Source organism: Stegastes partitus, unplaced genomic scaffold (genome assembly GCF_000690725.1).
Source record: "Stegastes partitus isolate 25-593 unplaced genomic scaffold, Stegastes_partitus-1.0.2 Scaffold1594, whole genome shotgun sequence".
Taxonomy (NCBI): Eukaryota; Metazoa; Chordata; class Actinopteri; family Pomacentridae; genus Stegastes; species Stegastes partitus.
The window spans coordinates 10,210-35,297 of NW_007579325.1; the positions used below are offsets into that span (position 1 = coordinate 10,210).

General features: G+C 38.1%; 3 protein-coding genes across 7 annotated transcripts in view; 1 reads left to right on the forward strand and 2 right to left on the reverse strand.

Annotated features, from left to right (window-relative positions):
- Window positions 1-8,354, reverse strand: part of mat2al (methionine adenosyltransferase II, alpha-like) — a 12,859-nt gene extending 4,505 nt beyond the window's left edge. Inside the window, exons 1-7 of the mRNA XM_008300812.1 lie at window positions 7,694-8,354; window positions 6,884-6,961; window positions 5,349-5,471; window positions 5,155-5,267; window positions 2,530-2,673; window positions 2,188-2,406; window positions 1,283-1,465 (exon numbers count right to left, since the gene is read on the reverse strand). Of these exons, the coding sequence (XP_008299034.1) occupies window positions 1,283-1,465; window positions 2,188-2,406; window positions 2,530-2,673; window positions 5,155-5,267; window positions 5,349-5,471; window positions 6,884-6,961; window positions 7,694-8,009 (1,176 nt within the window). The 5' untranslated portion in view covers window positions 8,010-8,354. The remainder of the gene's footprint in view (window positions 1-1,282; window positions 1,466-2,187; window positions 2,407-2,529; window positions 2,674-5,154; window positions 5,268-5,348; window positions 5,472-6,883; window positions 6,962-7,693) is intronic.
- Window positions 8,355-12,395: 4,041 nt separating this feature from the next.
- Window positions 12,396-16,593, forward strand: LOC103371479 (vesicle-associated membrane protein 8). 2 transcript variants are annotated; one of them, XM_008300816.1, is made up of 3 exons: window positions 12,396-12,506; window positions 13,272-13,442; window positions 15,997-16,593. In XM_008300816.1, exons 1-3 carry the CDS (start codon window positions 12,504-12,506, stop codon window positions 16,132-16,134), a joined length of 312 nt encoding a protein of 103 aa, XP_008299038.1. In that variant the 5' UTR covers window positions 12,396-12,503; the 3' UTR covers window positions 16,135-16,593. The 2 variants fall into 2 exon arrangements, with proteins under 2 accessions (XP_008299038.1, XP_008299039.1); XM_008300817.1 differs by lacking the exon at window positions 12,396-12,506 and adding an exon at window positions 12,572-12,957.
- Window positions 16,444-22,559, reverse strand: hnrnpd (heterogeneous nuclear ribonucleoprotein D). 4 transcript variants are annotated; one of them, XR_520945.1, is made up of 9 exons: window positions 22,062-22,559; window positions 20,775-20,943; window positions 19,249-19,410; window positions 18,915-19,046; window positions 18,717-18,816; window positions 18,378-18,533; window positions 18,196-18,286; window positions 17,743-17,844; window positions 16,444-16,939 (listed from the first exon to the last, which is right to left on the reverse strand). XR_520945.1 is itself a non-coding variant. In XM_008300814.1 (8 exons), exons 1-7 carry the CDS (start codon window positions 22,226-22,228, stop codon window positions 18,219-18,221), a joined length of 954 nt encoding a protein of 317 aa, XP_008299036.1. In that variant the 5' UTR covers window positions 22,229-22,559; the 3' UTR covers window positions 16,444-16,939; window positions 18,196-18,218. The 4 variants fall into 4 exon arrangements, 2 of the variants coding, with proteins under 2 accessions (XP_008299036.1, XP_008299035.1); XR_520944.1 differs by having other exon boundaries at window positions 18,192-18,286; XM_008300814.1 differs by lacking the exon at window positions 17,743-17,844.
- Window positions 22,560-25,088: the final 2,529 nt, after the last annotated feature.

Sequence of the window (25,088 nt, forward strand, 5' to 3'; positions counted from 1 at the left end):
ATAGATAAAAGTTATGAGGATGTGCCACACAGTCGACACAAATAATAACCGCAGGAATGTTTTCTTGAACCACTTAGTATTTATTATCTCCTGATACCGAGTCTCTAATTGATACTATTTTCCAAGAAAATACACATTTAAGTTATTAGAATCAATCCAATGATTGAAAGCATTTCTGCATCCAGGTTGTTCCCTAATGCTACGTAGGTAGTCATGAACCTTGTTTTAAAGCTCCAGTAGAATGCTGTCTGAAATGTAGTGTGGAGAGGGGAGGGTGTACTGTGTTAAACCAGGTGGAGCCTCTTACTGTTCAATACTACAGTGACCTTAGGAGGCGGTCACTAAGACTATGGGTATTTCATGTTCGCAAGCAGAGACCATTGTATGGGTTTAGTTAGCAAGAGGCACCATGACAAAGACTTAATATCCTCCAGGTAGAGCTCATGAGGTAAAGACAAGATGGGATCTACTTGGCAAACTGATTTCATGAACATGACAAGAGTAAGAACATCTGTGACTACAACAACAAACACCAACAGCCTGATTTCACTCCCAACATGTCACACTAAACTTAACCAAGTAGTTTTGGTGCCTAAACTTCATCAAACAGCCAGTGAAAATGAAAAACTTAGGACACATAATAAAATTAAACAAAGTGGAAAAAATGATGATTTGACACAGGACATGAACCTCAGTGTCCTGGGTGAAAGCTCTGTGATATTTGCCTCGGTTATAGTATTTTGGAAGGTCAAATAGCAATAAACTGAGAGCTTGGCTGGCCCTTTTTGGCACACATCAAATGCTATAGTCTACTGATGTTAGAGGCCTCAAAAGTTGATAAAATGCCAACCAAAACTGTATTGGCAACTGAAATATGGATATATGGATCCAAGGTCTGAAATGTTAAGAAATTCAAAAAATTAAGCCAAAATATTTTATAGTACTTTTTCACAGAACATGTTTTTAGTCCAAAATAACAAATAAGTAAAATCTGATTGTAATCAGAGAGAGTGGAGCAACACCACAGTGTGTTGGAATGACCCGGTACTGAAAATGGGTTGCATCATTAAAAGACTGAGGTCAGGCATAGCTACCAGACAATGTGAATATGCCTTAAGACTTTATGTTAAGATTCTTTTTTTCTCCCAATATGTCCAAAAGCAGGTTTATTCCCTTTTTTAAAAAAAGTAAAATGATGCACAATAGCTGCAGTATAGTTATTTGAATTGTATTACACAAAATGTGAGTAACAAGAGGAACCCGAAGCTGTAAACATCTTCACCTGAACCAGGGCTCTCCTGCACAGTCCAGCTTTGACCAGAGACTTGGCGACCCAGCGTGCTGCATAAGCTCCAGACCGATCCACTTTGGAGTAATCCTTTCCAGAGAAAGCCCCTCCTCCGTGCCCGCCCCATCCTCCATAGGTGTCCACTATGATTTTACGTCCTGTCAGTCCTGCATCACCCTGTTGGTTCAAAAACATTAAAGTCAAGTCATGCACCACCACATCCAATTAGAAAGGCTTGGCTTAACCTACTAGACCTCAAAACCCAGAGGTTTTTTGAAAAAAGAAAATGGCGAAAGCTACACAATTTATCAGAGCAAGATAAAAATCATCTGTGCCGTTTGGTCAAGAAAATTAACAAAATCTAAGCTAAAAATTGTGATATTTCATTAGAATCACCTTATTTAACATGTCTTATTTTAAAAAATGTCCAAAAATTACCAATTTTCTCTAAACAGATTCTGTAGAAGACTAAAACATGTTCTGCTGCGACCAGCAGTCACGTGACAAATTTTAGGAACTCTTTAACTGAAGAGGGCTGAACTGCAGGCTGTGTTTACATGGAGCAGAATGGAGACAAGTATGGAACCAAGTTAAACCTGTAAGTTGAAAAACATCCATAGTATGCAGAGCAAACATTTTTTCTAGTATTGGTAACACCTGTGGCACTTGGTAAAAATTTTGAACATGCTGTGTCCATGCATAACTTGTGTCATATAACACAGAAAACATTTCTGATCTTCTCTACTTATAGTCATGGCTGTGCTGTTTGCATAGAGGTGCAGGACTTTATATCACAGTGAAAAATGAGCCCACAGTAAATAAAAACGTGACAGGAATGGAAAACGCCCAGAAACTGCTTGGAGTTTAGAGGACGAAGATGTAGTGTAATCAATACTAACCTGTGGGCCTCCTATGAGGAATTTCCCACTTGGCAGCAGATGGTAGATGGTTTTATCATCCAGGTACTTGGCAGGAATGACGACCTTCACCACCTTCTCCATCAGGTTGCGTCTGATCTCCTCCAGGGTGATGTTAGGGCTGTGCTGAACTGAGATGACCACAGTGTGGACACGCAGCGGTTCCATGGCTCCCATGTTGTCTCGATACTCCACTGTGACCTGCAGAACAGACGCTAGAAAGCTAAGTGAATGTTTCAATACATATTATTAGAACTAACAACACAGAGGAGAGAGATACTGTAGTCTTTTAAGATGCCCCTGGTTACTGCTGAAGTGGCTGACCTGTGATTTGGAGTCCGGTTGGATCCAGGGACACTCTCCACTGCGTGACAGCTCCTTCATCCTGTAGTTGAGTTTATGAGCCAGCAGGAGAGTTAAAGGCATACACTCCTCAGTCTCATCTGTGGCGTAGCCGAACATCAAACCCTGAAAAGAAAGACAGCCGATAAAGATGAAAACCCAGTCTTATGATCATATGTAGTCATGTAAAGGTGTATTTCACATTTAGAACTTCAAATGCAAGTGAATACGACAGTTTCCAATTGAAGATAAGAGATATTCATGCATTTTGAATGCAGTTTTATGAGAAATTGCTGATTGGTCTACTGGTGTCCACAGGTGGGAAGTAAAGTACAAATACTTTGTTATTGTACTTAAGTAGATTTTGCAGGTACCTGTACTTTACTTGAGTATTAATTTTTCTGACGACTTTTTACTTTTACTCCCTACATTTGAACACAAATATCTGTACTTTCTACTCCTTACATTCTCAAAACTGGCTCGTTACTTGTTTCAACCTCCACGGACATGACGTAAAACATGCAACAACAAACATCTTCTTCTTTCCCAGAGGGCTGTACCACGAAGCGAGACTAGTGGGTTAGCAAGGTATGTTGAGCTTAAAGCCAGAGTTTTCAGAATCACGAAGGTTACTCTCTTTCTACCTGGCTAGATCTCCATGGTAACTGATGCTGTGGCGCTAACCTGGTCAGGAGCAGGTTGTGTTCAGAGCTTCATATTTAAATCGGCTGGAAAGAGCATCTCCCTTTAACCAGATTGTTTCCTGACTATTATTTATGAGCGATACAGATTCTCAGCTGAGGGAATGTGTTTATCTGTGAACATGCTGAGTTGTGTGTTGCTAATATCACTGAATGAAGCTGTGTAGTTACAGTATCGCACAGTCGACATAGACGGAGACCGAGCGCTCCGCACAGGCAGTACTTGGCTGCTGATGCCAGTTTAGGTTGGCGGTCACAGTTCTGTTGCCACCATCGGTGACGGGGTGCAGGCTGGGGCAGGTTGCAGGCGAATATATATCATATACCACCACAACAACCAAATATTCGGATATTTGGATGTTCGGGTCCAGCCCTACTGTAAATATCACGTTGCCATGGGAACCCAACATCTTAAATTGGCAATGCAGAAATCACATAAATATGTTTTTATGTTTGGTTCTGATTTGCTGTCAGGTCCGTTTACTCTGCTGCTACTGCAGCTGATAGAACAGATTAGAAATGAAATGAAATGAAATGAAATGAAAAATACTTTATTTATCCCAGAAGGGAAATTCAATTTTTTCAATTCAAGAACATGGATTATTCTGCTGGTATTCATTACAGACAATATTCAATCAATAACATTAGTTCTGCTCTGATTGGGCCAAAAATTAAAGTGATTTCCTGCATTATGGGACAGTGTCAGACCTAAATGCACTTCAATACAAGATCATGTTTAAATGTATGAAGTTTAAAGTTTAACTTTAACGTGCAGCTGTCAGTTGGAAATCAGCAGCTGCATCAGTAAAATATTATATATTAAAATGTTTAACAGTTTTATACCAGCATTCCTGTCTTGCACCATTTGCAGTTGAGGCGTTTATATATAAATATTCCTCACTGTTCTCCGTTAAAACAACATGTTGACTGAAGCAGCTGCAGACGATTGTTTCATTTAGTGCAGAAGAAGAGTCATGTGACGCGTTAAACGCCCCCTTTTATGTAAACGCACCCAGAGTCTGAAACAGAAAACCTGAGTTGATAAAGAAAGTTGATAACCACCTTCGTGATACCCGTAATCTCTGGCTGGGGCTTTCGGTTTTGTCGATTCGGCTTACACAAAGAAAGCCTGGCTCTGTCAAACTTGCTAGTACAGCCCTCAGCAGAGTGCAATTTGTCACTGAAGCTCAACACACCCCTGCCTGCCTCAGCTGCCTGCGAGAGACTTTTTAGCACTGCAGGACTGGTTTTCAGACCCAAAAGGGCACATCTTCATTCAAAGAACTTTGAGAACCAGCTTCTACTGAGGCTCAATAAAAGATTTTGGTAGTCTTGAAGAGACAAGTGTTTCCATGTTGATTATAATGTTTAATGTTCATAAAGTTGCTGAAATAGAAAACTGTCCAGTGATGTTTTTTCTCTGTACCAGCACTGTGCAGGTTCCTAAAGGATGAAAACAATCCTATTTTGTGTGCTTAAAACCTTTTTCGTTTTACAGAGTTATCAAAAGAGGCATTGCATAAGCAATTAAATTATTTTCTCTGCTGTAGTAAAAACCCACTAAACTGAATTTTGTGTATCACAGCATTCCTAATACCTTACTTAAGTATCACTTTCCAGTATTACTTCTTACTTTTCTATTCTAGTCATATTTGAGCTTACTCAACTGTATTTTAGTTTTAGTAATATATTGTACTCATATCTTATTGCTTTTCTATTAGGCACTGCATTTATTTTTAGGTTATTGTAATTTCTTGTTTCTTAGCAATAACCCTAACCCACAATAATTTGCTTTGGGATTATTATAGTTTTCATTTATGTTATGCTGCCTTCTCTTATCTTTTCCAAACCAATCAGAATTCATTCAAAGTTGTAAAACATGATAATAAAAGGTGAAATCATGAACCTGGTCCCCAGCACCGATGTCCTCCTGGTCCCGGCCTTCAAACACACAGTCCGATATCTCCACACACTGCGGCTCCAGAGCCACCAGCACGTTGCAGGTCTTGTAGTCAAAACCTGCACATCACAGTTTGCCCAAAATGAGAATGTTTCCTTGAAGCATTCATTAAATTTGATCAAATAAGAACCCTGCTGAACCTTTTGAAGAGTCGTCATAGCCGATCTTCTTCACAGTATCTCGTACCACTGTCTGGAGGTCCACAGTGGCTTTAGATGTCACTTCTCCCACCAGTAAAATCATCCCCGTCTTCGCTACACACTCTGTAACAAGACATTGAGTCGGACACATTAAGAATAACAAGAAAGTTTTAGAATGTGTTCCATTTTTATGGCCGTCAGAGTATTTCTTGACTCAAAACGGGCCTTTGAAGGACAACAGCAGGATCACTCGATGTATTACGTGACAAGAATCTATGCGTTTTCCTCGTATTTCTGACCCTTTGATAAAAATGTCTATCATGCTTTAGTAAATGGGACCTCAATTGTCAAACAAGGAAAATAAATAAATAAAGTTCTTATCATTTTGGACCTTGGGAGCATTCTTTGGGCAGTCACCAAAAGTTCCTCTAAGCCTTGCGCTGTATATAAATAAAGGCATATCTTATCTTATATCATTTGTGTTTTTCTTTGACATTTTAATACTATTTAGCTTTACTCTGGAAAACAGTACTGCTGGTTTTTTTCTTGCTTTTTAATTCATTGTTCCTTCTTCCATCAGACTCTGGCTATACTGTATGAGCATCTTATTGGACTTAGTCTTTTATTACATGGTGTATACTCCATCCATATTTCAACCTGGTGTTTTTCTTACGGTGTGTGACAGTGGTCTTTGTTTCTCATTTCTTGTTATTAGTGATTAGCACAACTTGACAATTAATAGCCAATTGACACTGAAGGATAAATACTGCAAAGTTCTATTTTAAATAAACAGAATTATAACATGGATAAACAAAGGCATTTCAACCAGGTGTTTTTGGTTGAAGTTTGTGTTATTCAAAATTTTGACAGTAAGGTTTTCATTTTTACTGGAAATGTGTACCAGTTCTAAATACTGGTTATCAGTCTCAGTGAATACTAATGATCAATACTATAGCAGCATTGACATAAAATCAGTCGATCACTAGTATTTCAGCTGAACCTTCTTGGCCATGTCTCTCTTGAAGCAGGGACTTTATTCTTAATGAGACTTCATTAAATTAAGGAAAATAAACTCTCTAAAATTGTTCATTCTTGTGTATTTTTTCAGGTCTGAAGCAGCTTCATGTAGAATTAATCAAAGAGGCAAACAAGAGGAACTCTGTGGAAAAACCATAGACTCATTATAAATGAAGGAGCTGAATGTGTTTGATGACCTGGCGAGATCATGCTGCACTGAACTTTGATCTAAGAGCAAACACTGCTTTATCAATAATTGTCAAAGCAGTTTACCTTATCACTGGGTTCACACACGTAGTGAATAGCTATATTCTTTTCATGCCTCCTCCTGTTGTTATAAAGATAGGTCCACACACCAAATGGCTAATATAATGTCCATTACCATAATACATAGGGACACACATTATTTTGCATTTTCTTTTGCAGATTTTCAGTGAATATTTGCACGACATCTGTATAGAAACCTGTGTAAGGAAGACTAACATGATCGCATCAATATCAAGCAACAGAAGACTCACCACAGGCCACTTTAGAGTCGGGGTCTTTTCTCAGGTATGCATCAAGTACAGCGTCACTGATCTGATCACACATTTTATCTGTGAACACAAATAAATGTATAAGAGAACAGGAGCAGAGGCCTCAAACATGTAGTGCTGTTGAATGCAGTATTGTCAGGGCTGTAGCTGTAATAGAGGACCCCGAGGTCAAGTTGTTATTACATTTTCTAGGAATTTTAGGACAAATTTTAAAGTGACATAATCATGTATGTGCACGAAATTAAAGAGTCCATTAAACATTAAACACTTCCTACATGAAAAAATACAAATGATGTGTACTTTCAGACTCAGTAGATTTAAAATTTGACTTCATTCAAACTTTACAAATAAATGATTCAGAATTTGATTCCTGGCTGGATAGAGAAAATTTGAACTTATATTTAGAACTACAATTTTAAATATATATATATATATATATATATATAACTATATAATATAGTAGTGAAATTATATATGTGTGTGTGTGTGTGTGTGTGTGTCTATACTGTCATTTTCCTCCTTAATTGTAATTTCTCATATCTATTAGGCATCAGCTGGGATAGACTCCAGCCCCCCGCGACCCCAGTGAGGATTAAGCGGTGGATGGATGGATATCTGTTTGGTAGATTTTCTAGAATCATCCGGTGTCTTACTTTGTTTTTAAGAAAACTTAAAGCGACCTATATGGAGTCACACATGTGCAGAGCGCTGACTGTGTATAAACAAGTGCAGACATGTTCCGACATGTGCAGTCAGAGAACTTGATCCATTCATGTGTGTGGTGTTCAGTACCCGAGTGTCCTTCTCCCACTGACTCGGATGTGAACAGGAAGGTCTTCCCGCTCCGGGTCGCGCTGCTCGGGTTCATCTTCAGCTCGTTCGTCGCTGCAGAAAAGTTTAATCCAGCGGAGTCTCGATCAACCGGACGGTGAACGTGTCGACGCAGGGCCGCAGCATAAATGTGAAGGTAGCCTGTGATGTTCGCCGACACTATAAAGCAATAATTAAGTCTGAAGGTTGTCGCTCTGACGATAACTTTGGACAGGAAGATGTGGCCGATAAAAGCGACTGATGCAACTTTCCATCGGGACTCGTACGGAAATAGCATATAAATCAGCACACCGGACTACTCATTTCCTTTCTGGGATCTGCAAACTGCTGTGATGGCTGAAGGAAGAATGTTTACAAGTGAGAGATGCAGGACAGCCTCAAGATGGCGCCGCACGACCCACTTTATCTTAATGCCCCTGAACACACCTCCGATTAAAAACACTGTACTTTTACTCCCCTGTATTCATCTTAAAGTTTTACATTTTGTTATATTTTAACAAGCAAAGAAATATATTCAACTCTAAAAATGTAATATTTTGTTAGAGATTGAACCACCCGACCATAAATAAAGTAGGAGCTGAAGCTATTAGTTGATTAACAGACTAACAGACTGACAAAAGAATCACAGTGAAGCTGTCACTCTGGATTTTATAACTCTTTTTTTTTTTATTAACCTTTTTTTTTTTTTTTAATATTATTCATCAGATTGACTCTCAATAATAATAATTATTATTAGTATATTTTTCTTATATGTAAATAAAAATATAATAAGGCTCTGAAAGGACAACATTACAGCTGATTTTGGTGACAAGCCTGCATTTAGCTCCAGTATTCATTCAGTCTTTCTCCGTCCACCAGATGTCCTCAGACATTCTTCCCCCAGTCAGCTGACTCTCCTGCCCTGATGTAACCCCTCATCTCCAGCCTCACCACTCCCACTCACACACCGGCTTCCCAGTAGTGAGTAAACCTGCCCTGTTCACCTGCTGGTGTGCCAGATCATGAGCCTCTATCTGTGCCTCTGCAAACCTCCCTCATTTCCTCTAATAAAGACACTGAACTCCTCCTCTCTGCCTTCTGTTCTGGGTGTTGGTTCTCCTTCCCTTTGCCTGCCTGGTACTGCAGCTTCTAAATGTTTAACTGTGCCAGCATGTAGAGTCCAGTGGCTTTTTTAGAACCATCTGTCTGTAAACAGCTGCCTCCAACGCTAAGAAACCCTGCTATGTGGGCACTAAGTGTGAACTAAAACAGTACATTTATTTAAAAAAAGTTAAAACTCACCTCACACTATGAGGCCATAGATGGTTATGTCTGTTTTGAGTTTTATCTGTCGTACGTATATGTGCAAAAACAACAAAAACATGTACAATGTGATGCAGTACTAATGTGTTGTTTAGTACTCAAACGCTAGATGCAGTCATGCAAAGATGGTCAGCAAATGTGTGCTAAACAAAAACTCTTCATCATAAACATCACAAAGCAAAGATTTACTGTGGGGCTGGTATTATATGTTCCCTTATATTTCACAGGTGATTGTATCCACCAGTAATACCTTAAACAAGACTTGTTTAATGCTGCTGTTCACAGAAGTCTGAAGGCAGAAATATATCACTTGGAACTGAATTTGAATTACAAGAACTAAACCTGATTTACAGAACTGACTTTACATTTTGAAAACTGCATATGGAACTGAATTCAGTTTCAATTGAATATGTTCAATTTCAAAATATGTAATTCAGGTCTTTTGTTTTAATGCAAGTATTTAAACTGAGAGAATGCAATTTGTTAAATATGATAATATTCTGTGAAAATTTGCTCAGAACCTGAGCGTTTTTCAAAACACAAGTTGTTCTCTTGCAATCATGTGACACAAAATACTTTCACTGATGAAAGCAATGTATACAATGTTTATCAGAAACAGACTGGTAAGCATAATCATTTTTAAACCATTTGTCATGTTTATTTTATCAGTCAGTACATGTCAGATCAGGGGTCCCCCAAGATTCTGTCCTGGATACACTTTTATTTATTATTTATCTGAATAGCCTGGGTCATAACATTCCACATACGCAGCTTCATTTTTATGCTGACGATGCTGTCATTTACTGCTGTGGTGCTACCTTAGCTCAGTCTCTCAAGTATTTGCAGGCTGCTTTTGATTTTGGTTTAAAACTTGTGCTGAATGCCTCAAAAACTAAAATGATGCTGTTTTCTATTCTTTTCTTATCATTAAAACCCTGTAGGGCACTCAGATTGAACTCGTGACACAATACAAATATTTTTGTATTTTAATTGATGAACCTTGAACTTTTCGACCTCACGTTGAAACCTTAGCTGCTGGGAAAATCCTCCCTCTACTCGACTACAGTGATCTGGTGTATATGCATGCCCTGGCCACCCTGGACACTGTGTGCCATGGCTCTTTGAGATTTGTTCTCGCCTGCAAAGCTCTCACTCACCATTGCACCCTATATGCCAGAGTTCAGTGGCCCTCCCTGACCATGTAGAATCACACAGAGCCACAGTTATTTCAGTTTAATAATATTTGTCTAAAAGCCAAGTGTCTCGACTGTACAAAGTCCATGATTACTGTACTCATTTATATAAGGTACAGCCAGCATGGGTTGTCTTGATTATGTTAAGTATTGATGCAGTATACACTCGTTTACTTGTCTAATTTAATTTTTTAATTATTAATAGTTCTACTTTTACCGTAAGTACTTGGCAAGCAGCATCCACCCAGTGTTCAGTTAACATGAGTCATGCCCAGATCCTCTTTATCAAGAAAGGACACCCTAAGCTCAATAAAGCTGCAGGGACAGTTCTTGACCTATTTCAGCTCCGTAGAGGTAATATAATGATTCAGCATTTTTGTTTGATTAATAAATGTGTGAACACATTCATGGTTTCTGTTCCCACAACTATACAGGCAACATTTATTCCTCTTCCTCTCTGTAATCTTCCCTCTCAATCAGGTTTCTACTTCGCTGTGCTGCTCTGATGATACTAACAGACACACATATTGTGTTGCAATGCATGTGGGGGGAACAAACTGAAAGAGCGGAACAAGACCGGAGATGTAGCACTGAGAGGAGGGTTTTACTAAAGTCACATGCTGTGAGTGAAGCAATAGTTTGTGTGTTTCACTGCACATAGAAGACATGCAAACCGTACCGACAATATTACCTAAAACATTTCTGTTACAGTCTGCTGCTGTACTGGTGGCTCTGTGATCTGGTACTACACCCGGGATGGACCAAGTGGGTTTTCTCAGAAGTTATTACACTTAGTGTTCTTGTTTTGGATGTATCTCTACAATCCTGAAAGTCTCCTCTAACCATCTGGATGAATAAGTGTTCCAACCAGTTAATGATTTTTTTGAAAAGTACTTTAAGTCCTTTCTGTAGTTGCATGTCTTTCAAAACAAAGACACTAACCACTGGGCTCCCTGGAAAGACAACAGAGTTGCAGTGAAGTTAAAACCTGTTTTTACTCACATAGGTAAAAGAGTCTTGAAAGTTTTTGTAAATCACATCAGTAATTTTAAGCAGTGCTTGAAAAAAGAAAGCGACACAAAATCAACTCCTAAGGGACTGTTAGAGGACTCCACAAATGCAAAATAGCTGAAATGAGATGTCAAAAGACTACAACAAGAGAGAAAGGTGCCCAAAAAGAGACAGACAAAAACCTTTAAGAGACAAAAGTTCCCAAAAAAGAGATGCAAAGGAGACAAAATATTATCAAAAAGATATAAATGAATCAAAAAGACACACAGAGGAACCAATAAGAAAAATAAGAAAGACAAAATTTATGCAAAAACAACAGATGCAAAATGATGGAAAAGAGATGCAAACAATGAGAGAGATACAAAATGTGCATAAAGACATAGAAGCAACTCAGAAAAGGTGGTTGATCACTGCACAAATGCAAAACCTAAGGCCCCAGACCAGATAGAAAACAAGCAAAATGGGACAAACATCAACAGAGGGTAAAATAAAAAAATCACAAAATGATCAAAAAGAGACACAAAATGACAAGAGGACACATAAAGAGACATGTAATGTAAAGAGAACTTAAAGAGACACAAAACAACCAAAAACAGACACAAAATATCCAAAATGAGATGCAAAGAGATCATTAACAGTGACAAACTAGAACAAAACGTGACACAAAACAACCAAAAAAATAGATCCAAAATGACCAAAAACAGATCCAAGTGACCAAAAACAAAAAAATTACCAAGAAGAGACTCAATGTGAATGAAAACAGATGTAAAAGGAGACACAAAAAATGACACAGATCTTCCAGAAAGAGCCACTGGGTGACAAAAAGAGCTGCAAGATGATCAAAATGGGACACAAAATGGACAAAAAGATGCTTCTTGTAAATGAGCAGCTCTTAAGGGACTCCACAATCTGTCCATGACCCACATCAGCTTACAGACTGCTAGTGGATGGTGTCACTTTCTCTGTATGAAAAAAGAGTTAAATATAACTTAGGAGTGAAGTAACATTTAAAGTGTGGAGTTATTGTTAAAACTATTACAGCATTTCAAGGGTTAAGCTCATCATGTTTGCACATGGAACCTGTGAAGTTGTTGCTACACTGCTGAAATAACACGCTGCACAACACAGGATGAGGAAATGAAGTGGAGCAACCGAGTGACTTCACCTCTTTATTGCCTTGCAAATATCCCTCTGCTGAACACACTGAGCCCTTTGCCCGGACGTATCAGTTTAGCGCTGGCCTGCTTCCACCACTCCAACAGCTGATGGTACGTAACACATAGAACTGTAACTAACAGACAGGTTTTTACCAGTTAGACTCAAACGTCTCCTTGCTTGTCTTTAGGGACCAACCCTGCAGCTCAGTCTGGGGGGTTTTTGTGCCTTTCGGTGGTGAAGAAGAGGCAGCCTAGTTCCTGAATAGCAGGAAATGACAGCCCATGATCTGACTGAACCTAGATCTTTGTGGTGATGGTGACCTGTTCAAGTAAAGCCAGTGAGACTTTGATTGAGGTAGTTAATGAGTAACTAGAAGAGGTGCAACCTTCAGCAGACATTTGCTCAGCTCCTGCTGTATGACTCGTACAGTGACCAGAAGTAGAGATCTTTGAGTTTGTTTATCAAACTAACTGGACTGGACGACAAGAGTCTGTGGAGGATTTAATTTTTCTTGCATTAAGCGGATTTTTGTTGGTTGAGACTGAAAACAGAGCTGCTATGGTAAGTGGTGCTAAAGCTGAGTTTACTTGTCATCGTGTTGTGTTTGATTTGTGGATTTGAATCATCTTGATACTATTTAAAATACCCACGTTAGACTGTTTGTGAACCAGATTGACTGTATAACCACAGTGCCTGAGTTTTCCCGTGACAGGCCGCTATAAGCCTGATAGCTGTTTTTCCTGTTAACACAGTAGTAGGAAGTGACATTAGGTCAGTAGAAACTGTGCTTACAGTGTTCCTGCATTGGCTGGCAGGCATTCAGGTGACCTCATGGTAGTCAGTGTTTGTTGACTAAAAGTGACCATTTTCCACAGGCCGACATGAACCCTCAGCCTCCAGCCACCGGCTCAAACACTAAGTTTGACCAAGTGCAAGGTCAGGTGAACGAGGTTAAAGTTATCCTGAAAGACAACATCAACAAAGTGCTGGAGAGGGGCGACCGACTAGATGATCTCATCGGCAAGACTGACGACCTGCAGGCATCTGTGAGTACACTGTAAAAAAAAGACTGTTTTTACAATAATTTTTGAAACAATTAACTGTTATTTTACACAGTTTCACTGTTTTGTTAAATTACAGATAATTAGTGAAATCACAGGAAGGTTTTAAATTATAGGGTAACCTAATTTAAAAAAAAAAAAAAAAGACAAATATGTAAATATTGCTCACAAAAAAATCTGTGTTTTTACAAATATTAATTTCTTAATTCGTTGTTTTACAACATTTACCCCCAAAAATGACTTTTTTTTACTTTCCCTTTTATTTATTTATTTTTTAAAACTATTTTTAAAGCAGGCATTAAGTATTAAGGATTGAAAAAATGTAAAATATTTTTGGACTGTTATGTCACAGGTTTATACAGTATCTAGTAAAATCACATTTTAAAAGTATTTATTTACATTGTACACTGGCTGTAAGAAAACAAACAAACAAAAAAAATGCCCACATCAAAAATCTATTTTTTTAATGATGAATTTACACATTAACTAAAAAAAAATAATTGTTTTACAGATATTTGCTGTTATTTTCAAAATATTTTGAAGTTTTTAAACACTACAGTGCTTCGGCCTATTTTTTTACATAGTTTGCCATTTTTTGTTTTGATTTTTTTTTAAATTAAAAAAAATAATAATAATGATAAACCCCCCATTTCATTGTAGCAATCTGACAGCTGTGGATTAAAGATTATGATCTTATTAAAAAATAAACACTCATAAGATTAGGAAATTTGATGCATGGCTTGTGTCCTTCATTTCTCTTTTAAATTCATTGTCTTTTGAGGCCCAATTGAGTCAGATTATCCAATATTTGACACCAAATGACACAAAAGCAAAGTCCAGAAAATAAAAGCTTTTAAATTAATTTTATTTCTTTTTTTATCCTGACATACTTTGAGCCCTGTCAAATGAACTCAAATACCCAAATCCACCTCTGATGTAAAACATTTTAATCACTGTTTTCTATATATGATATAAAAGTGGATATTGTACAAAACATATATTTTGTACAGTTGAACTGTAAATATTAAGGTCAATTATATTAATAACCATTAGCTACACACTTAAATCATTTATCAGTTACTTTCAGTTTTATAGCAATTTATTCAACACCTTTCACCGCTTGTCCATAACATTTAGGCAAGCTAGCTTCTTCAGCCATTTATTAGGCAACCTTTTTCAGCCTTTCACAGCTATTCCTAACTTTTAGTCAACAATTTCAACCATTTATCTTTTATATATTCTCCCATCCAGACATTACTTTTGGCTGATCATTTGAAGTTATCTGTAAATGTTAGCAATCCAGCTAGCTATTTGAACTATCTATCCAGCAGTTATTAATGCTTTAATACATATTTTAACAATTTATCAAATACTGTAGGCTAAACATTTCAACTGTGTATCCAGTACTATAGTTTTTTTTTTTACATCATTTGTCCTTTACTCCTGACTAGCAAATGCAACTGATAATCCTTAGCATTAGCTAGCTAGCTATTTCACCATTATGTGTCCACTACTTTTAATCATTTCAACTATTTAGTCTCTTTTGCTCTTATCGCCATGATGTCCATATTTACCAATTTATCCAACACTTTGGCCTATCTATGTCATATAATTATTAATTTCTTTGAGCTTTTCTATCAGCTTATATTTTGCTGAACAGTTTCAAAGATTTATCCATAACTTTTAGCTATTTTTATCTGCTACTTTAACCAACTATTCAGCTATTCCAACCACCGACAATTAAAAAAAACACAACTATTACTTCTTTCCCTCACAACTTAACAGCTATCTATTATTTTTAAACTAAGTCTTTAATCTGTTTATCCATAACTTTCAGGTACCGATTTCAACCATTTACCCTTTACAAGTTTTAAAACATGTATTCCCTTTTATATCTACTTTAACCATTTATCCTTTACTGTTGACTATATACTTCAACTTTTTATCCATTATTTTTAGCTAACAGGAGTTTTTGACAAGTATATATAGATATATATACTACTGCTCTAAATAACTTTGGATTCTAAACCACGTTGATTTGTTTTTAAAGAATTTCCTTGTGGATTGATACATTTTTATCTGATCTTTACTCTCAAATGCAGTGTTACTCCTCCTGCTTGTAAACAGTCTGTCCTTTATAGGTTTTCTGCAGGTTCACCCACGTTAAATATGAGACTTTCAAAAACATTTTACAAAAGTATGATTAAAAAAACAGTACACTATATAAACATCAATTATTTTTTTCATTGTATCACGTTTACAGCTTCATATGGATTTGTTGAAGGAGAAGAAAAGTAATCAGAAAGAATGATTTCTTCTCAGAGCTCCAATGATTAGCTGATTGATATTTTCTTGGAAGAAAATTAATCATCATCACAAGGTTTTGGCCATATGCAGCAGTGGGTGTGTAACTGATGAACCACAGAGACGTAGCTGAGACAACGCTTTCTAAGGAAACTACCTCCAGTGCTTTTATAGGATGTTTACAGACTTGTTGATCGCCTGTCTTATTGGTTTTCTGTTGATTTTGTTATTTTAGGCGGACTCATTCCAAAGGACGTCCACAAGGGTTGCCAGGAAATACTGGTGGAAAAACATCAAAATGATGATTATAATCGGGGTGGTGGTGCTGATCATCCTCATCCTCATCATTCTCGCTGCCACAAACGTGATATAAATCCCATCTTTGCCCACTCAGGACTGAAAGTCATGAAGATGACGCTCAACCACAGGCGATTAATTGCACTCAAGTGATCATTTCAGATCAGAGAGGAGACGTTGTATATTTCAGGATCAAAATGAGCATATAATTTCGAAGGGAAAACAACTATTGATCAGGTCACTCTGTGGTGACGTAATGCAAAGACAAAATTCAGAGCAGCAGAGATTAAATTTGCTATGAAGCTGACTGAAATACTTCTTTAACACTCCAACTGTCATTCACGTGTGACGCAACACCACTTTGTTAATGGAACACAAATCCAAATGAGTGTTTATTATTTTATTTGTTTCATTTTTTTTAATGTCGAATACACTGTATATATATATATGCTGTATGTTTATGACCGTCAAACAATGTAATAACAAAATGTATTTTATGACTGATGACTATGATAAAGAGGATAAATGGTGACAACTCATTTTGTATCTTTGCTACCACAGTACTGTATATATATGTGTGATCTGTTCCAAACAATATTACATTTCAGTTATGGAATAAATGAAGCAATTCACAAGTAGCAGTTTGAGAACATTAAATACAAAAAAAGAACGGATGAGGAACTGCTAATAAAACGTTGCCGCAGCAGTCTAAACAAATGCAAAAACACTGAAATACTCTGGTAAATATAGAGGAAATGAACTGTAGGTCATAGTGCTCTCCTTTTATTTTCTTACAATCAGCTAAGTGATCTTTGCTGGATACCACCATCTCTCTGGCCAACGCTCCACCAGCGCACAGCAGACTTTCATCACTCTGACACCTACGAAAAACAAACGGGAACAAATCAGCTATAGGTGAACAAAACACTGTCAGATTACAAAGAAAATAGGAATCCCCTGTGTTTATAATGTTCAATGTAATAAAAACAATAAGAAAAAACAAACTGAGAACAATTATTTTACAGCTTAAAAAAAAAAAAAAAAAGTTAGAAAGTTAAGCTAGGGATCCTGAAGTGCAATAAATTGAAGTCAAAGCCAAAATATTAAATGGAAGAAACCTTCAGATTGGTCAAAAATACACATTAAAGAAAAGCATCACATGCAAATTTCTGGAAATGTAGTGACACTTTGATTCTCCTTGTTTTACCAAAGGTTATAAGAGGAAAATTTGTTACAGGAAAATTAACAAAAAGAGGAGTCTTTTCCATCGCTGTCAGTAACACAAAACAGAACAATACATGTACACAAAGTAAAGCACTTTATCCCCCAACACTGTAGAGTCCAAAACCAGGTTTTAGCTCATGGACTACTGGCTACAAGAGCTAAATAAAGAAACAAGCATTTTAGATATGATTAGGAGTGCATATATTAACATTAGGAACTGGAAAGTCCAGAGAAAGCTGTACGTATCCTTTGAAAAGCAAATAGTTATTTTTTCATAATTATAATCATTACTTGTGGGGGAGTAAGGGCCTGTAAAAAATGACAATTACATGTGTATATTTTAAGTTTTACATTACAAACAGTTGCAAAGAAATTAAAATGGAAAGAAAGATGACAAAGCTGGACGTGTCCCATATTGTTTAGTTTAGAAATGCTGATACAGGATGTTGTAAGACCATACCAAATGGCAGCATTCGAGAGCGTATGCTTCTCGTACCCGGTCCGCATTGAGCGGGCCCTGAGAGTATCTGGGAGTCAGCTCATGGCCTGCAAGGAAGCTCCGCTGGCAGGTACAAACAAGGTATGTCAGAGTTAGGAGACAACATACTTCCTTTTCTGTTTCCTTGCACATCCTTAACTTTGGCATCCATTTACTGTAGTAGCAGTACTTTACCTGTTAACTTTACAGTTTAAAAAAAAAGAGAAGGTGCAAAAGAGGCAGCAGAAGGCCGGCTGTTAAAATAATCGCCACAAGAGCGTAGCCTCTATGTTACCACTACTGTAAAGCACTTGAGGGTGCTGAGAAAAAGAAATTTATAAGAGGAAATTATACATAATGTTACCAAACACCAAAGTAAATATAACTACTTTAAGTTTACAGTAAGAGCTGTATTTTTTGCTGTTACATACCTACTTGAAGATGAGGGTTTTCCCCCGTTAATACGGCTTGTAACTGTTGGTGTGACCACCACGCCGTGGCGACTTGCCGTATCCACCCGACTGATCTACAAGTGCGGCACACAGTGAATGTCAGACGTTTCAAACATGAACAAAAACACCTGGACATGAAACTGAGGCACTGACGGCTTTACTCACTGTTGTAGTCACCATATCCATAATAGTTGTTGTAACCAGAGTAATCATAGCCTCCGTAGCCTCCATATCCTTGATTATTGTAACCATAATTGCCATAATTTCCATAGCCTTGATTCCAGTAGTTGCCATAACCCTGGTTCCAATTTTGGTTGGGGCCTGCAGTTAAGCAGAAGTCATCACACAACACATGCCACAAAACCATTCACTAAACTCCAACTCTAACCGTTCCTTATTTCAAAGGAATTCACTCTTTTTTTTTAAATAAGAAAAAGCAACATGGTTTATCTCTTTCTTGATCTGCGACACACTGTGTGAAACTGAAATGTTTTCTCAACTCACCACCACCTCGTCCTCGAGACCTGGATGAGTATCCACCTCTGCCTCCCCAGTACTGCTGCTGCTGGTACTGCTCCTTGGACATCGCCACCTTTATTTCACACTAAAGCAAACAATCAGGTTGATTTTTTATATTGATTTAAAGTCATCACATTATGTGCTAAAGTCTGATTTGAAGAAGGAACCAAAAAAAGCCTGTACCTTGCTCAGTCCGATGTTGTGGTACTTTTTCTCCATGATCTTCTTAACTGGCTCCTCTTCTTTAAATGTGATGAAGCAAAAGCCTCTCCGTTTGTTTGTTTTGTTCTCCATGGGAAGCTCAATGGACTCTACCTGTTCACATCATCAATACATAAATCCATAAAATAACATGCAGTCATCTTCCTGAAAAGTGTTTCAAGGAAAGAATGGCTGAGTTAAATCGTCAGCAGTACTGCAGAGTGGCAGAGCCACCAAAAAGATGCTCGTAACGTAAATTAAAACACACAACCCTCATGAGCAACGGCTGAATTTGTGAGTGTAACAAGTGGCGTACCTCTCCAAAGGCACCAAAATACTCTCGGACTTTCTCCTCAGGTGTGTCTGGAGAAAGACCGCCGACAAAGATCTTCTTTACAGGCTCCTTACTCTTCATGGCCTTGGCTTTTTTGGGATCGATGACCTTCCCGTTGAGTTTATGTTCCTTCTGTGAGGCAACCTTCACAACAAAGTAAAAATCTGATAAAAGCTCATGTAGGAAATTGTGTCAAGCGTTACGTATCTGAGCCAAATACAAGGGATGTTTGGTTGTTGTTATCCTGATAGTCACGACTAAACGGCCATGTTGCTTCACTTTATTCTTGGGCAGAAACTGTTGAAAATTAAATTTGCTGGTCAGTTAATTCATTGTTTTTCTCGTATTAAATGTCAGAAGACTCACAGACCAGAGGGTTCCATGATTAAATTACTAACTCTGTCTGACGAGAAGTCCAAAATCAAAATATCTACAGTTTACAGTTAACAAATATTGCAATTTAAGAAGCTGCTAAATGCAGCTGCTTGACACTTGGCTTGAAAAGTGATTTTTCATAAATGATTAAAATAACTGTAGTTGACAAAACTTTAATAGAACTAAGAAAAACAGCAAAACATCACACCTGACAAGCTGGAGGCACAAAACAGTTGTTTCATATCTACTACTTTCATTCAGTATCTAAACTATTAAACAGACCACAGATGTTCATGATTCAGATGCAGTTTTTGTCTCTGCTGCATTATTACTGCAGTCACAGAGTCCACACAACCGTCTGACAATCTGAGTAAAAAGATATCCTGGATTTTGCACAATAAACAAGATTTTTTAACCTCTTCTTCAAGTTCTTCTTCTTTTTCCTTATAAAAACAACAATGTTTGTTATGACCTGTATCGGGATATATTCATTCTTTTCCAAGATTTTATATTTTCATCCAAACTAACATACTTTATGTTTATATGTGCGTTATTTCCAAACCACACCAATAAGAAAATAAAGTTGCAACTTTAAAAATAGGTTTAGAAACCTGGTAACTGAATATTTCTGGAAATACTTTCACAGCAGCAAGAATGTTGTTAAACAATAATCTTTTTTGGTTTTTTTTGGGTCATTTGTCTGTTGAAGATAAACCAAATGAGATATCATCGAGATGGAAGGCTAAAAATGGACTGTGCAACACAGCTGAAGTCTTGTGCTGGCTCGTTTGGAAAATGGGATGTCCTTTTCCAATCTTCAAAGCTATTTAAACACATGGTTGTGCACTTTGTTTAAAATTGTGAAGCTGAACTGTTTTAGCATGGTCTCATATCTAATGTAGTAAAAGGATTTGTCCAGCAGGTGTCCCTGTTTTCCACTGAATCAAAGGCTTCAAAACAGTGAGCTGTAGCTTCACAGAAATAATGACTCAGAAAGTTTTGTCTGTCCCATCCACACCTGTGTCGTGAACGTAATGGCAGTTCATAAAAAGTGATATTTAAGAAGTTCTACAAATGTGTTCTTATATGTACCGTTACTTGCAGCATAAAGATGTAATTTGAACAGGCAGTACCTTGTCAACACTTTCAGGTTCTTTGAAGAGCACGAAGCCGAAGCCCCTTGAACGTCCAGTCATGGGGTCCAGTTTTAACGTGCAATCCACAACCTCCCCAAACTTTGAAAAGTAATCTTTCAGGTCCTTCTTAGTCGTGTCCCAGCTGAGCCCTCCAACAAACATCTTCCTGTTGACAAAATAAATGTTTTGGGAAAGATAAGATGCTGCGTCTGTTTGAAGGAAGCACCTTATGAGACTGATGTGAAGAGCTGGACAACCAACCAGGCAAAGCAGCCAAGTGCCCTGGACACATTCACTCCATTTAACCAGCCTAAATAATTCATTAATCTGCAATTTGCAATAAATGTACACGACTTCACTACAATATCAAATATAACTCCATTCTTTATCTTGTAGCCTCTGTCTAGCAGAGGGACCCTGTGTCAAAATCTAGCTTCATGACCTCACTGTTGGGAGTTCATAATGCTATTATTTGTTGTGTTTTTTCAAACGATGTTCATTTTTACTGTATATTAAGTAATTAACCCACAGAAAACGTGTGTCAGGCTGGATTACTCCATCGTAGAAAAACTGTAAGGCTGCTACCAACAACTACTGTTGCTGTCGATCAATGTGACCTCGTCTTCGTTTATTTAATGATTAGTCATTCTACAAAATGAAAAAAGAAAAGCATGACTGAACATTTTACTCATTTCTAATTGAAATTGCAATCTTAGAGATAAGACTAATGATGCAGTTCAGAGTTACGTAATTCAAGCAGATTGAAACTTCTAGCAGCTGTTTAAACCCACTGATCAGTGTATAGACTCTGCCGGTCATCATGGACGCTGACTTGCATGCATCATGATTTATAGACTTATAAATACATTTGTTTATAAGTCATGTGGTGATGCTCGTTCACGTTTTAAATTTGTTACAGAGAAAATACTAACGTTTGACTTTACAAGATTATAATGCAGTTACAATCATAATAATTGTCTAAGAAATTGCAATTACATCTTTTCCCAAAAGCTCTCAGCTCTATAACACGGTATTTTTTAAAATCTATTTTTCTTAATTTTCTCTCTTTTTTCTCTCAAACAACTAACTGATCGCTACAATGTACGGATTAGATTCTCGGTGCCAGATGACATAATGACACTATGATGTCTAAATATAATATCAATAACACTCAGTGAGTGCCCCGGGGCCCCTCAGGAGGTGAACCTCCAGTCAGCTCTGTAATAGTGTCTCACTGGTGACAGCTGAAGACATGACAGGTGAGTCCAGCTGATGTGATCGTACCCTTCATCCTCCTCGTTTTTACTGGCGTCGATCCTGGAGCCCTCGGCCTCGCCCCCCATCAGGCCACAGTCCCCGGCCGCTGACATCGGGTCGTCGCTGTTCGCCTCCCCATCCTCCTCCATTCTCATCATGGTCGTGTCATCGCTGAATTCATAATCATCCGACATGTTTTGTTTTTTTCAGTAACTACTTCTGAACTGAAGTCGCGCCGCTAAACGTCTCCAAAACTAAACGTACGTCAGAAATCCAAACAGAAGCTACGCTAAGTAACGTTAGCTCGTGGCTAGCTAATGATTTATGTATTCTAAATAAAACGCTTGGCGCCGGTTACAGTGAGCTAGCTAGTTAGTTTACGTGGCTGTAATGCAGCGTCAGTGTGAATTTAGGCAGAATGGGTTTAAATAAGGCAACAACAACAAAAATAGCTTCAGTTACGACAATTTTGAGGCAGATCTCGTCGTTTTGTTTTCATCGCCGTCGCCTCCTCTTCTTCGTTGGTGTTTTAAAGCGTCCAACACACGAACGGTGAAGGATTCATTGCGGCACCTGCTGCACCGGGGGTGGCACAAAATTACTTCATAAAGATTTCACAGTTGTTTTTTGTTTGTTTGTTTTGTCCTCCATGGAGCATTAAAAAAAATGCACAAAATATAAAATCAAATTACAGATAAGAAAGCTAGCAAAACTTCTTCTTTTTTTTGTTCCAAGGCACGTCAACTGTTGTGGCATCACAGTTGTGTAATGTTTGAGTTGAAGTGTTTATTTCTGTACATTTGTTACATATATACTGAGACTGTTCCAAATGTTCGAGAATTTATTTTCCTACTTTATGTTATATTGATATTTTAGTCATGCAAGTCATTTTGCACACTGTATTTTTATACATTATGGATTTTCCGCATTTTGCACACTGCATGTTTTCTATACTTTATATTATTCCCATTATACATATTTGTATTACCTTGCTCTAAGTCCTAAGTCGTCTTAAGTAATAAGTGAGTCATGAGTAGGCTGAGACACTGTGGTCTAATCAAAGTAAGGTCATCCCACTTTCTTTCTATTCTTAGCCTGTGTTATTATCACCATGAGTGCAGGAGAGCTACACCAGTGCTCCTCCAACTTTATGATGACTTACAGCTACAACCAGATGTAAACTTGTCCCTTGTGGCCAAAACACACTTGAGAAACACTGAGCAAGGCCAGAGTTATCAACTTTTAGCTGCCAGCTGGAGTGAGATTGAAGAGCAAAAACAGACTCTACATTATTTGTGTGTGAGTGTGTGTGAGTGTTTCCATTAAAAGTTAAATTTTCTGGTTCTAAATTATTTGAATGACAACTACAATTACCACAGTGTCACCCTTTTTAGAGATTTGTCCCCCCAGCATTCATTTATTTATTGTATAAATGTACCAGACTGATTTAAACATTAAGGTTTGATTTTATCAGCGGTGTCATTTCAGCCAGACTGTGCTGCACAACATTCTAGTGTTTTCTTGAGGAGATTTGGTTCTTTTACTGAATTTTTGGGCTGAAACATAAAGACAGTTGTGTTTGTCTTAGTCTCAGTGCTGCAGCTTAAATTAAAGATTAAAGTATCAACCCAGAGGCCTGAACACGGAGTCTCACAAATGTTTTCGATAAATGTGTTTTAGAAGGAAACACCAGCACTATCTCTAGAACTCTATTGAGCTACAAGAAAAACTAATCCAACATTAACATTAGTAAAAAGTCTCAGTTGTCCATGAAGCTTTGAAAAATTAGGAATGTTCAAACAGCTGAAAACCTTAAAATGAGACATGGACTCTTCAGATTTAATGTTATTTTCACATGAGGAAATATGATAGGTTTAGTTTTTAATTCTATTATTTTTGTTCATTTTTTAATGATTGATAGTAAAGTAGGGAAAGAGGGGCTGAGGGTCGTCGAGGGGTTAGGGAAAAATTAAAAGAGGGAAGGAGGTCTTTGTTAATGTCTTCTAAACCTCTGGTTCTTCACCATCTCTTCCTTCTCCTCCTCTCTCAGGGCAGCATCCTTCCTGAGTTCTTCCACAGTGTTGTGTTCAGTCCTCCAGGTTTCTTTTTCCAGCAGCTGCTCCTCGATGCTGAAGAGCTTCACAGAGAGACTCTGATTCAGACCATCAAGTCTCGGAAGTTCCTGCTCTCTCACAGAGATCTGCTCCTCCAGGACTCAGTGTTCTCATCTCTCTGGAGTTTTTGTGCCTCTCAGCCTCCAGCCTCCTCCTGGTCTATGAACTGCCCCTTTTCATCCAGGAGCTTTTTAATGTAGTAGTCTCATCTTCTCCTGCACTTCTTTAGTCTTCTACTTTTTTCTTCTCTTCCTGCAGTCTGCTGTTGTCCTTCAGTTCTTTATTTCTGTCCTTCATCACCTTTCTGTCGTTCTCCAGTGCCTCCTTTTCTTCTTGCTGCTCTTTTGTCTGGAGGTTTCTGGTTTCTAACTGCATCTCAGAGAGACTCTCTTTCTCCAGCTTAAATTTGGAGATTTCTTTCTTTCTCTAACTGAGCTGCTCTTTCCCAGTCTATCTATCCTCCCTGATGTTGGTCCATGTCATGGCTGGACTCAGACTCTCTGTAGAGGCCTTGTCCTTCTGCTGGTTGGTGGTTTTCTCCAGCAGTTCTTGGAACTCTTTATCTTGTCTCTCACTGCTCATCAGAAGTTCCTCCAGCTTGCAGGTTTGGTTCTTACTGCTCTGGGCCTGGTGGAGGAACTGCTCCTTGTCAGCGAGGAGCTCTTGAATGCGTTGGCCCATGTTACATAGTTTCTCCTTCAGATGGCTGTCGTCTTCCAGAGACCCATCCGAGGCCCTCCTCAGTCCAGGTGGGTGACCTGTCATGCTAGTGAGCAGCCTGGTGAGGGCTGATTACAAATCCTTCTTGGCACTTTGGGTGTGCCTCTCTGGGTCATGGCACTGGGAAAGTGAGACTCTACAGAAATACAGCAATAGGTTGTTGGTACTGCCTGGCCTGCGGCAGACGGTGGTTTCTGTAGAGGATGTGGTGGTGTTTTGG

Excerpts from the sequence above, each read along its gene's own strand:
- LOC103371479 (XM_008300816.1), top strand. Across the intron at positions 13,443-15,996 it reads CTGACGACCTGCAGGCATCT|GCGGACTCATTCCAAAGGAC; the intron begins GTGAGTACACTG and ends TTGTTATTTTAG.
- hnrnpd (XM_008300814.1), bottom strand. The coding sequence starts at position 22,228 with ATGTCGGATGATTATGAATTCAGCGATGACACGACCATGATGAGAATG. Across the intron at positions 19,047-19,248 it reads ATTTTGGTGCCTTTGGAGAG|GTAGAGTCCATTGAGCTTCC; the intron begins GTACGCCACTTG and ends TGATGTGAACAG. Across the intron at positions 18,534-18,716 it reads GTCTCGAGGACGAGGTGGTG|GCCCCAACCAAAATTGGAAC; the intron begins GTGAGTTGAGAA and ends GCTTAACTGCAG.